Consider the following 13165-nt stretch of genomic DNA (forward strand, 5'->3'; position numbering starts at 1 on the left):
GTAGTCCCTATAGTATATTACATTTCACTCTCTAATTGCTGTGCCTGTACTCCCAGGTTACTTTCATTCTCTGGTTGTTGGGCCTTTATCCCCTGGGGATATGTCCTTTCACCCCCTGATGTTTTGCCTGTTCCACTCTTTAGGAATATAACTTTTCTCTCCCTGTTTGCTACCTGGATCTTGTGCCTGTACTACTTGGAGTCATTATTTCCCTTCTTGGTCGTTGCAATTGTATTCTTTGAGTATGTTACATTTTTTCTACCTGAGTGTTGTGTCACTAATTCATTTCACTCACTGTACCCCCTGCATAAATGGCTCATTACTGTATGGCTATTGTGCCTGCCCCACATGGGGATATTTCCATTCACTCCCTGGTTATTATGCCTGTATCCCCCTGAAAAATGTTCTTAAATTTCTTTGCTGTTGTGCCCATACTTTCTTGGGAATATTTCAGTCCCTTCAATCCCTGAAACATGGACCTGTATCGCCTGGGATATTTCCTTCCATTTCCTGGCTGTTGTGTTTTTACCCACTTGGGGACATTCCTTACACTTATATTTGCTTCTGTAACTCCCCAGGGTTGTTCCCCAAAAAGGATATTTCCTTTAACTTGGTTTTTGTGTCTGTAGGCCATGGGGATATTTCCATTTACTTCCTGGCTGGGGTGCCCTTACCTCCTGGGGTAATATATTTTCACACCCTGTGTATTTTGTCTATAACCTTCACAAACATGTCTATTATCTTTCTAGTCGTTGTGTGCTGTACAGTGTACACATAGAAAAAAAAATTGCCTTTAGAAAGAAGAAGAATGTTAGGACTTTGCAGGCCTTTACCCTCTATCAACTTTTTTGGAAGTTAATTCTGCTTCAGCTTTTTAAAGGTATTGTTCTCAAATTCTAAATTTTTCACTAATATTTTTCAGGTAAAATACAAGAGAGACTTTGAAGAGAGCAAAGGAAGAGGCTTCAGTATTGTCACAGATACGCCTGAGCTACAGAGACTCAAAAAAACCCAAGAACAGATCAGTAATGTATGATGCACTTTCATTTCCCAAAAAAATGTGAACCAAACTGTTGTTTTTCAGACCATGTACGATGAGATATACGATTGGATGTGAATGTCTGTGTGAATGAGTGTCAGGTTCACCTAGTATCATTTAATGAATTGACTTACTGCCTTTCAGGAATTGATGTGTAAACTTTGGCTATAAATTATGTAAGTTTGTGATCTGTTTTTACTTGATAGTTACTTTGAAATAATTTGGGGATTTACCTGCTTTTTGAGGAAAAAGGGTCAAGTTGTCCAAACATATTTCACTTATGAGGTTGCCTTCACATTTTCTAGTATGATTTTTGGAATATTGGACAAATATATAATTCAAGACTAGATTAACCTGTTATTATTTATTGGTTATACACAACAAAGCCAATGACAGCTGCTTAATTTAAAGGTGGCTGCATCCTTACACACCATCTGATGTGACAGATACTGTGATAAATGATCTTGAGGGAAGTTTGGTTGACCAAATGGGGTATTCCCAGCCAATATAGAGTTAGCATTTGAACTGTTTCTTCATTTTTTTACATATTCAAGCGTGTGAATTACAAAATTTTATACCAAGGCCTATATCATTTTGGGAATAACCATCCAACAACCAAATCAATGCCACTGGCCAGGTTCCTAAGTCTTCAGTGATAGCTGTGAATGGGGCACCTGTGGATCCTGGGGTGATGAACCTATCGCAATATATACTGCCAGAATTTATGCAAAATTAAAATATAAATTTTAGGCCAACCATCCTTCTAAAAGGGTAAAAAAAAAAAACCCTGTTCTCCAAGAAATAGCTAATTTACGTATTGGGTATTAGGCAAAAGTTACCCATTGGGCATTAGCAAAATTCAGGGTATTAGAAAATCCTCTTTCAAGAAAGTTGTCAATGTTTCAAGTGAATTCCCTCTATAATTTTGGCAGTGTGTGTATGTATTTACATCACTAAAATTACAAAATCAGTACAAAGTAGCTAAAAAAAGGTGAAGATTTACTCCTTAACTAGTTTTACAAGTGCAGTACCGGACTGTGTATAGTAGTGTAAGCTTTTTTTTTTTTATAAAAGGCTAAAACATGCCAAAATTATTATTCAAACTTTAATGATAGAAAGAAATGTGGGACAGCATTGGAGTGGCCTAAGTTAAGGCTGGTACCATTTTAGGTCTGAAATGGACTATTAAACTGGTTTGGTCACCTTCTAATGTACTGTACTGTACTGGCTCATAGACTTCTAACTGGTAGGTGGCCATTGTATGGGACCAAAGTAGACCTAATATATTCCTATGTTAGCCCAAGAACTCTCTAAAATCCTCCAGAAACAGCCAAGGCAAAGAAAAACAACCTTGGCTGGTACTGTTTTTGAATAAGTACAAGGGAATGAATAGGGCAATCTTAATATAAATACATATAACTTGTGCATAACATGGTTTATATAGGGGATTTAGAAATATGTTTTTATCCAGAGCTGTTTGCATTTCTTTTCTGATGTGTAAGCTGTTTCCTTTTGAAAATAGGGAGTTATTTTTGAGTGCAGATGCTGAATACTGAGAGAGCATCCTTATGGCTAATGGGCACGTAAAAGGCTTTTTGTATCTGTTATACCATTGTAGTCCACTCCTAACAGATCTTATTTCTGTATTCTCAGCTAAAATAGAGAAATTGGCATGAGGTTAAAGGGATTATTTTGTGTCATGCAATAACAATGACAGAGAATGCTTTCATCTGTTTCTTTTGGTGTATCTGCTGTAGTACATTTTTGTGCATCTATTTCTAACACCTCTCTGTGGGCCACAATTATTTACCTGTGGTGCTTACATGAAAATATTTCAGTGACTTGAAGCAAATTTTAGGGTTTGCCAGAGTTCCGTGGATTAACATTACAGGTATCAAGCATCTACTAAATACCAAAAATAGAAAGTGGTGGGCCGAAGTATGAGACTTGGCAGAGAAAAGTCCCAACATAGCTTCTACAGCAACACCAGACTTGTGTCTACAGGACCACAGGGGAGAATCCAAGGATTTGAGTCAGAGTTGGATAAGGTAATACTTTTTTTTTAGCTTTTTGGATAGTTGCTTAAATTTCACATTACCTTTCTTACCGAAATTTTTACCATGATTTCTAAAATTTTAAATGCTTAAGCCATATATGTTTATATGAGGATGGTTTATTAGGTTTCAGGAAAGCATTTGGGTTTTTTTGTCTTCTAAATCCTTGTCCTTGATGTTCCAGGTTTTCTCAGAACATGGATCCACAATTAGGAATTTACCTATTGCGAATATCTGGTTTTCGAGTGAAACCTTATGTATAAAAAAACATGTTGCTAAATACCTTGGTGTATGTATTATTCTTAATCTTTTTTTTGCATTCAGGCTGACAGTTTTTTAATAAAAAATGTTAACATTCAAATTTGCTGGGGGTTACCGTGTCAGAGTGACAATGTTGCATCCCAATACCCTATTCTCAACTTTTTTTAATTTGGGAGAACCCTTGAAATAACTATCCGTTCTTATGAAACCCCTGACAATAATAACATTATCCACATCACATAGTACATTGGTGTGGTGATAATGGGAAGAATACCTTTTACATTTCTGGCCAAAAAGATAATTGGTGTGACTGGTAACTGACCTAAGAGGCACAGATTGCTCATTATTAAAGAAACCCCTACCAACCTTTATAGGAATCTTGAGGTTCCACAGAATTCTGGTTTAAAAACACTTCCCCTATACACTGGAACAACATTATCTTCCTGAACATGCACCCCAGTGGTTGGGTATCAGATTAGATCCTGCCATTATGACCTTTTTACCTCTCGAGCACATCTAACACGCTCTTTGGTCTGGCCAAAAAAGTTTTGATTTGTATTGGGATTGACATTTTTTCAGCTGGCTTGGTCTGTACTAAAGCTCATGGCCTCAGTGGGTGGTCAGAAAGGAAGTGAACCGACTGACACTCAGACAGAAGGTAGAAGGAAATGGAGACACAGACACCAATAAAAAACCTGAGTGCATTATTTATGCTGTTTGTGTTTGAGAGATATTTAACTTAATCTTATGCTGGTTGCCCTCACAGCAATTTTCAGACTATTTTAGCTACTTTCAAAATGCTTTCAAATGCAAAAACACATAGGCTCTGTAAAAGCTGCATGACTCTGCTATTTAATATTGTTATGCATTCTTAAGATCTGGGTGATTTCTGTAAAACATAGCATTTAAGAAGTTCTTCACATTTAGGCTTTAATACCAGAAATAAAGTATATATTTTCTTCGATCCACATTCGAAGGCCTGATTGATTAAACTTCTCGATACTGGAGGGGGAAGATACACCAGGTTTGAAAAATTGGTAAACCAGGATTGAAAACATTTGCCAAATAATATCAAATGATTTTAGGAAATCCATTCCAAGTTTGCACACAGGTTCATCTATGATAGTCTATCTTCTGCAGTATTGAGAACTTTATTAAATTTTACCCAATGATTCTACTAAGGCCTCCCACATGAATGGTGACCCCAACAAGGTGTCAATGACAAAATCTTATAAGAGAATGTAGAGAACAGAACCAGACAATATAACAGGAGAGTCCACAATGTACTGTTCAACTGTACAACTATAGCTAACATGTTTCAGGAGTCCAGAAAAATCTCCCCTTCATAGGGACATCGGGGCTTGGAAGTAATACTGAATGGACTCTGAATGGAATACTGAATAAAATATTGCCAACACTGTGTAGGAGTCCTGCAAAGCCTCCCTTTCTCAGTGCTTGGAAGTAATATTGAATGAACTCTTCATTTAGTGCTGACCAGAGTGATCAATTGAGCTGTTCTTTATAAAATGCTCAGTGTGAAACACACCATTGAAGCAGCAAACCTTCCCTAATCTGAGCATATTATATAGAAACCATCCAGAGATCACTGTTGTCATCCTAGAGTATAGAATCCACTCAGTATTACTTCCAAGCCCTGATGAAGACAGATTTTGCTGGACACATGTTGGTTATATTTTATTGTTGGCCTATACATTTAGTGCAGAGTCCATTAAGTATTCCTACCAAGTGGTGATATTATAATAGTCAGTGTACAGAACAACAAATATTAGACTTTAAGTCTTACTTTGAGTGACCTGGTTGCTTAAAATCAGTTGTGGGTTACTTTGTTATCTAGACAATGTTCTGGGATTTGTAGAGCCAACTATAATTCTTTTCAAGCTTCTCATCTGATTGTAGCTATTGGTAAATTGCATTTTTTAAAAAGCTAAAGTAATCTTACATTAAAAAAAACTATAATAACTACGTATTAGTTCTATTTAATTATTATATTTTAAATTATGAGAAAGAGGAAAATATTCAAGTATATTGTGCTAGCTGAACCCTTACCAACCCTAACCTATCACACTCCATATTCCAGGCTCACCCCTCCAGTGAAAAAGACATCGGAAGGTGTTTAATAAATGGAAAACTGAGGACTAAAAGGAAATAATTGTCCCATCCGCTCTTCGATATGGTCAGACTCAAATGGGACACCTGGCAAAGTTTCTAAGGTAAGGAAATGGGATCTACTTGAGAAAAAACAGTGGATGGTTTCCAGGGGAATGCTACTGCTGAAAGCAGACTCTCATGAGCTAAATGGGCCCTTTGTGCCATCAGTGTCCTTTCTGCGGGCCCGGGAGCTCCTCTGAATTTTAAGATGTGGTGTCTTATTTTTTCAATCTGGCAAACAGGGGTTTTAAAAAGCCTTGGCTGTGTCATTTGCACTTTGTTTCTTTCTTTGGAGGACAAACTAGAAACAGACAACTGTCACGGCACACCAGGGTACCAGTATTGTTTTCACCGTGATAATTCATTACTTTGGTGTCACTCAGTTTATAGGTACACTCTGCTCATGAATAAAAAAATAAAGAGGAAACATGGCCAAAATAAAAAATGATATATATATACACTACAGCCTGTCATTAGCATTAACACACCCTATCTGTCTCTTGTGTATGGTTTAATTACCTAGTATCCTGGTAGAACCGGGGGGGTTGGCTTAGGGGCCACAATGAGTTTTAAAATTTGACACACGGTCTGGGCAAGTAGTATTAGAAAGAAGGAGAGTGTTTGTATGAACTGATATAAATTACGTGTAAAAGTCATCATATAAAAGTAAAAGAAAACTTACATTTTATGAAATCTAATTTCAGTGGGAACAGTGGTTGGTGTTGGTCACCCTTTTTGCCTGTGGACAATTTTGTACCAATGTTTGATGGGCCAGAATAAAAAGCCCAATGGACCATGCCTGTGTTGGAGGTTCTGTTATAGTTCCACTTCCTTTAACATGAAATCAGTGCAGCACTGCTTTACCCCTGTTATTCAAGTAGATTGGATTGGGCCAATTTCACAAAAGAATTATCATTCTGCAAAGGATAAATCACTTAGCTTAGTGAATGTGATGAAAATTTACTTTATTCCCAATATTTAAAAAAAGCAATCCCAGATAGGGTTTAAATATACTTTTGCTGGGAGTGAGATAGAGAGAGGAAAACCTATGACTACCAAGAGGAATTCAATATCTAAAGAATGTCAGGCTCCAGCAGCAGGATGGAATGAGATAAAGGTAGAAGCTGCAAATAGATCAGAAGCATAAACGGGCACACATTGCCTACAGTAAGATTGTCATTTTTGTGAAAATCTTGATAAGCGTTTATTGAGGAAGATCATGTGACCCAGCAGCAACAGAATTTTGTTCCCACAAATGTATTTTAGGCTACAAAATCTTGGAATATTTCCCCTGATCGGCTGTGACACCTCTGAAGGTGACAAGCTCAGATGTAGTTAAGTGAGCTATTTCCAGCTATCATACGCTGTGCCAAGTCGGAGCAACGAACCAGCATTTCCCTTATCCTGAATGACGGATCTAGTGTAATTGGAAAAGCACAGTGTATGTTTATCTGAGCAGGGGCCAGCAGGGCTGTACGAGAATGGGCCGATTGATGAGCACTATTGTCCAAATCACTGAACCTTCATTTAATAATTGTTTTATAGAGTAAGCTCATTCTATTTCTTATTCCAAAAAGAAAACCTGATACAGACTTCCACCACAAACAAACGGGTTAAAAGCTCACCCAACACTACTTTCAGTTCATTGGGAGCGGTTGGAAAATGAAACCATATGGAGGTTTCCTATATCCATGGGGACTCCCCTAAAAACATAATAAGTTGTCAGGTCTGTTCATCTGTTGTGTCCATCAATGAAGGGCTCCCACTTTCCCCAAGGATTTTATGGAGATAGTAACAGGAGGGGCTGGGAACACACATAGATGGATGGGAACACCCAAAACTCTCAGATAGGAACAGAGTTGGAAATTGTGACAGGGAGATTTTGCTGGTATCCCACATTTATAAGACTCCTGGATCCACCTCATTCAATTAATTGCTAAAATATCAATGCTGGGTAAATTTATCCTATAAATACATTTTTTACAAGTATGGTGAGCAGGTATAGTAAAGAAGGCAGCTCCTATTTAATGTACAGTGCTGTGTAATATGTTGGCACTATATAAATCGTGTTTTTTATTATTATTAATAATAATAATAATAATAATAATATTAATAGATAGATAGATAGATAGATAGATAGATAGATAGATAGATAGATAGATATATTCATGTGGGTATCATGCAGGGATTTGTCTTTCAGCTTCTAAATGGACAACACTCTATGCCCCACCATGGACTAAGACGGTGACATATGTGCACTGCTTTGATTCTTCGTTCTTCTGCATAAAAAACTGGATGTGCTTGTTATAATTTCCCATGGCTGCTCAGATCAGAAGCATCAAGGCAGCTTTAAGTATTTTAAGCAATGTGGCTTTAAGTTTTTAGCAATTTGTCCTGGTGTCCATCTAGGACATTATCTGCATTGGGTTTGTATATTCACTGCATATTTATCTGGGTTGCTTAGATTGCTCTGTTTTTTCTGCAACATTTCCAAAAGTGTCCTCTGGTAGGCATGACATTTGTATCACTGTAACAGGGAAAATAGTGGTCACATTTGGGGACAATATAGGGGTCCAGTACACCCAGGAAAGCATGGTAGGCTTTACCAATCCTTTTACCAAGGATAGTCACCTGCTTGTATATACCTATCGTCTTCTAGTGATAGCCAATATTGGACAAAGTCCTTACCTGTACCCATGCACTATCATGGCTCACTCCTCCGGCCACGTTTTCTTTGATGCTAACCCAATGAAAACTAAAGCTGGTGGCTGTGGCAGCTGGGTAGAGTTGGGAACTTGAGTACAGAGAGCATTCCATTGCCACACAACAGATTAAAAATACTTCCATACAGAATTTAAAGAGCATTTGTAAATGGACTGACCCTTTAAAAGTTATCTCTGCCCAAAATCATTCGTTTACCTTTGGTTTGGTTCTGGTGGCAAGGAATATGATGTGCATGGTTCTTGTATTTTACATCTTTTAATGCAGAGATGTGTATGTGGGCTCAGTAGGGAGTGCACAGTAAGTGAATCTCTTCATTGGAAAGCGGGGTATACACAAGCAGGCCTACCAAAACTGAAATAAAGATTTAGGGAGAGTTGCCCATTAGCCCAGTTTTAATTACTCCAATGAAATACAATGCATTGAATTTAATTGAAATAGTTCATTTTTATTATATTGTATATTAGAAGCCTGACCTGTCTCACACCAATGCTATATCTCCATCCCATAAATCCGCTGAATTTGTCATGCAGCCGGAACATTACCTCACTCTTGGCAGCGTTTGTCTCTCTGCTCTTGTTATGTGCTCTACCTGCTGGCTTGGAATGACCTCGGCGTTCTCCGCTCTAAATTGGTTACAGTCGTTGTTTAGATTAAGGCTGCTGCAGGCAATCAGAAACCCAGCAGGCCTCCCAATAGGAAAAAGGGCTTTCTCCGCCCAGGGACCAACATAGCGGCTTACCATAACTCTCTGTGTGTGCTTGTAAAGAGCCTATTAATTCAGGGGTTTATTCTACACCGATGTGTCAATTTTATTTAAAGCGGTGGCTGAAGTATGAACGGACGCCTCGTATGTTTTTTTTTCTGCAGGCTACAGTGCCTTGTCACCTCTTTGTGATATATTAGAGAATTTGTGGTTGTGCACCGGAACCAGTGGCTTTGCACTGTGGAAATGAAAAATGTTTCAAGCTCAGTTGGTTGGATAGGATGAGTTTTTGTGGATAGCTATCATTTGCCAAAGACTGGTGCATGGGTGTGCCAATAGAGCATATGCTTTCCTCTCTATAGAAATAGGTGTACATTCACCTAAACTCATTACCCTCACCGTAGGACAAGTCCCATGGTAGATATAATCAGTCGCATTTCAAAGAATGGTCAGAAGGCGGGAGGTGACGTTAATGAAGATACTGCTGGTTATGAGAAAACCTGTCTCTTGCTATCCGAACACACAATATGGTTGACTTTATCCCAGCATGACTCTGAGAACTAATGTGAATATGGCTCCTTTCTAATTGTCTCGTAAAGCCCTGTACATCCTGTCTGATGGATGTCATAGGATTGGTGCTGGAAATGATCTTACGTCCACAATTCTAGTGATGGGTGAACAATCAGAAGATGTACACACAGCGTTGTTCTGTTCTATGAAAAGGGGAGGGTGAGGACAAGTGAGCGGCACCCCGCTGTGCTCTCCTCCATTGGAGTGAAAGCTATTGCGGAACACTGTCCACGTGTCAAATTTTCCACCAAACTGAGCAGAACAGTTCATCCTTAGCAGCGATAATTTGATGTGTGTTTGTAGCTTATAAAGTCCCTTAACTCACAAGGTGCAAGCTTGCAAACTTGTGGCAATGCCCAAACCCCAGCCATTGCAGTGCAGTAAAATATACCCCCGCTGTGGCTTGGAGCTCAGTCAGTCTCGTGCCAGGATGCCAGACTACCGGCATACAGGGTGCCATCTGCCTGCTCCTGTGCAGCCACAACCCATGGACTTGAATAGGATGTACCCATACTGCAATGTTCTATTTAAAGCAGAACTAAAGATAATAAACTAAAAAATCACACACCTTTAATTCGGCAGATCCATCGATCCAGTCTTCTGGATTGGGACGCCACTATCTTGTTCAGTCTTCTTCTGGGTTCTTCTTCGTACGCTACCCGTTCTCGAACCTGACCATGGCAATCAAGACAGAAAGGGGAGGTGTTGCACTTAAAAAAGTTTACTTTATTTAAAAGGGTTGTCTAACCTTTTATGTAAAGTAATTTTTTTGATTTTAGGTCTGCTTTAGGTCCATGATGTATGCATAGGTGGCCTGGCACCACAAGGGCTGCAGACAGCATGGTAGGATGCAGCTGTCAATAGATGTAGTTGGCAAGAAGAGATAGTGGTTGATACTAAAACACATTCAGGTACAAGTTATCTATCTTTGTTTAAAAAACTATATTGATCCACATTTTGTGATCGACTGATAATATAAATCAAACATCCATCTACGTTTAAAGTTAAAAATGATCTTTTAATTGATCTGACTACAATTAGTTCTCCCTGGCACATTTTCTATATATTTATTGATTGATCAGAAGTGATCAACAAAACTTTACCAGGTCTGATAGGTAGATGTGAAATTGATTGCACTCTACTAATTCATCAGTTTATTAATCAATTAATCTTTGGTTTGTAATTTGTATTCAATCAGGTCAGTAGTTGACTGACTGAACATAACTTGTTGTGTTCCACCTTTTCCTATCCCATGCAGTGCTTTTTTTATATCTGTAAAATATGTTCCATGTGCAAATTCTTTATTAGCAAAAAGTTCTAGAGTCAATAAAAAACCAATAGCTTGGAATTCATTTTTGGAAAACGTTTTGGCTAGGCGGATAATGTTTTTACCATATTAAATATTAACCTGCTTTGAAGTGCTGCTGGCCGCTTGGAAAATGAGTTATGCACTGCTCAAGTGCTCTGTTTATCTGCAGTGCATGCTTCATTTGAATGGCCTCTGTCCTTTCTTGCATGCCAAGTTTATCTCTCAGAGAGCTGCGTTTCATATCATTCATGTCTGGTGCTGGGCCCGCTTGTCATTTTCTGGGCAATTCACAACTTTTAATCTTTTTTTGTATTGGATTAGGGACACTGAAGACAAAGAAGAACATTTTTCACGTTTAGTGCATGCAAGCTAAGTAAATGCAACATTTTCAGATATTTATTACTTTTTACATGGATCACATTACTACCGCAAAGAATACCTTCATCTGCTTTTGTCTCCAGAAGGATAAAGCAACCTTTGTTCAGGCATCAGTTCCTGGACTGAGGTTTCAGCTCAGAGAGGACAGAATCATTTAAAAGCCTGGTATCTGTGCAGTTCTTGTTCGAGTTCATGTCTGACACTGAGCAGTCTCTGCTATATCCTTTCTCCTTATGACTTGCTGCATAATAAAAGCTGAGAGTATTGAGCAGTGTTTCTCGATTTTTTTTAACACAGGGGAACCCCTATAAAAACGTTCGGGTTTTCAGGAAACCCTTGCCCTAATTACTATATCCACAGTCCACAGTACATTAGCTTAGTGGTCAGTAGGAAGAATGCCTCCTACATTGCAGGCTATTGGGAACAAAGTCACCCTTACAGATAGCCAAAGAGACCATTGGTGTCTATTAAACTGAGCTGAGAGTCACACACTGCTCATTTCTCAAGGAACCTCCAGTACCCTCTGGAGGAATCCTGGTTGAGAAACACTGCTATTGAGGATTAGGGAAAAGGAGACTGAGGAAATACTTACTCATTGGAATTGACATTGGAATTGATTTACTACTAGCACTCTTTGCACTAGATTCCCAGGTTTGGATCTTGTCCCGGACACTATCTGAATTAAGTTTCAATGTTGTCATGTTTGTGTGGGTTCCCCCCACATCCCTAAAACATTTAAATAGGTTAACTGGCTTCCTCTCAAACTTGGCCTTAAAGCGGACCTATCATTTTTTACTTTATATTAAAGGGTAGATTCTATTATTAAATAGAAGGGGAGACTCCTTGTAGCACCACGGCAGTAAAGACAGAATGAGAAGCCTGCAGTCTCCAGAGATACTTATGTCATGTATCCCAGGATGAATTGGGCTGCTTCTTCTGCGCATGCACGACACCACGCATGTGCAAAAGAGGCAGCCCAAATCTTTCTGCTGCTTTCCCTTTGTCGTGAAGAAAAGGTGTCAATGATACATGGGCAGTTGAGGTTAGGTGATGTAAGCAGAAGCAATGAGAAGAAGAAGATGGTGATGCCCGCTCTGTGCCGGATCCAGGACGGCATGGGACCCAATGGAAGCTGACTGTGGAGGGATTGGGGGCTCTGCAGAAGTAAGGGTAATGCTTTACACCTTGTATGGGCATCTGAGGATTGTTGCTGAAAACCATCTTTCCTGATTGTTTCCAGTGACATCTGAAGAAATTAAGCCTTGTACACAAGAACCAATCTGTTCTATGGAGAGCAGAGGGTGGTAGGACAAATGAGCGGAACCCCTCTTTGCTCTCCTTGATAGAAATGCATGGTAGTAATTCAATCAGTCATTCATCAATCCACTGTAGCTCAGGCAAAATTTGACATGTGTACAGAAGTCCCCCAACATAGCTTTTTTATCTGTCCTGGCAGATCAATGAATGAATAATTAGAAGCGATCTCTGTGCATTTCAATGGAAGAAAGCACAGTGGGGTGTCTCTTGCTTGTTCTTCCCTCCCTTCTCCTATGGAACAGAATGATGCTGTGTGTACAGCGCTCATTAAATAATCTGTCACTAGAAATGATCATAAATTATTGTTTTCAGGGAAAGTGATCCTTCATGTATACAATGGCGTAATAACATAGGACTATGGTAGAGGCATTAGATTGTGAGGGACAGTTATTGATGACTATGGACTTTGTGAAGCCTCATAATATATTGGCTTCATATAAATACATAGTAATATAATAGTAGAGAAAAGCATGAAAATTGTGTATTATGCATGTGTAAAGTTTCCATATTCTTTGATATGAAGTAATGCTATTTGGGTAAATGGAATAAATTAACATTGATTTTTTTATTTTGGTAAAGAGAGTGTACTATGGAGCATTTTTAGCATAGAGTTGTTTTCCCTGATCTATATAAAGAATCAT

At 38.7% G+C, this 13165-nt stretch overlaps 1 protein-coding gene across 2 annotated transcripts in view; it reads left to right on the plus strand.

The window, feature by feature from the left end:
* The window catches only part of LOC140331600 (LIM zinc-binding domain-containing Nebulette), a 133604-nt gene that overhangs the window by 60434 nt on the left and 60005 nt on the right, over nt 1–13165 (plus strand). For both annotated transcript variants that reach the window (XM_072412752.1, XM_072412753.1), the window contains exon 3: nt 923–1030. In XM_072412752.1, coding sequence (XP_072268853.1) covers nt 923–1030 — 108 coding nt within the window. The remainder of the gene's footprint in view (nt 1–922; nt 1031–13165) is intronic.

The sequence above is a fragment of the Pyxicephalus adspersus genome, chromosome 5 (genome assembly GCF_032062135.1).
Source record: "Pyxicephalus adspersus chromosome 5, UCB_Pads_2.0, whole genome shotgun sequence".
In the NCBI taxonomy this organism is placed as follows: Eukaryota; Metazoa; Chordata; class Amphibia; order Anura; family Pyxicephalidae; genus Pyxicephalus; species Pyxicephalus adspersus.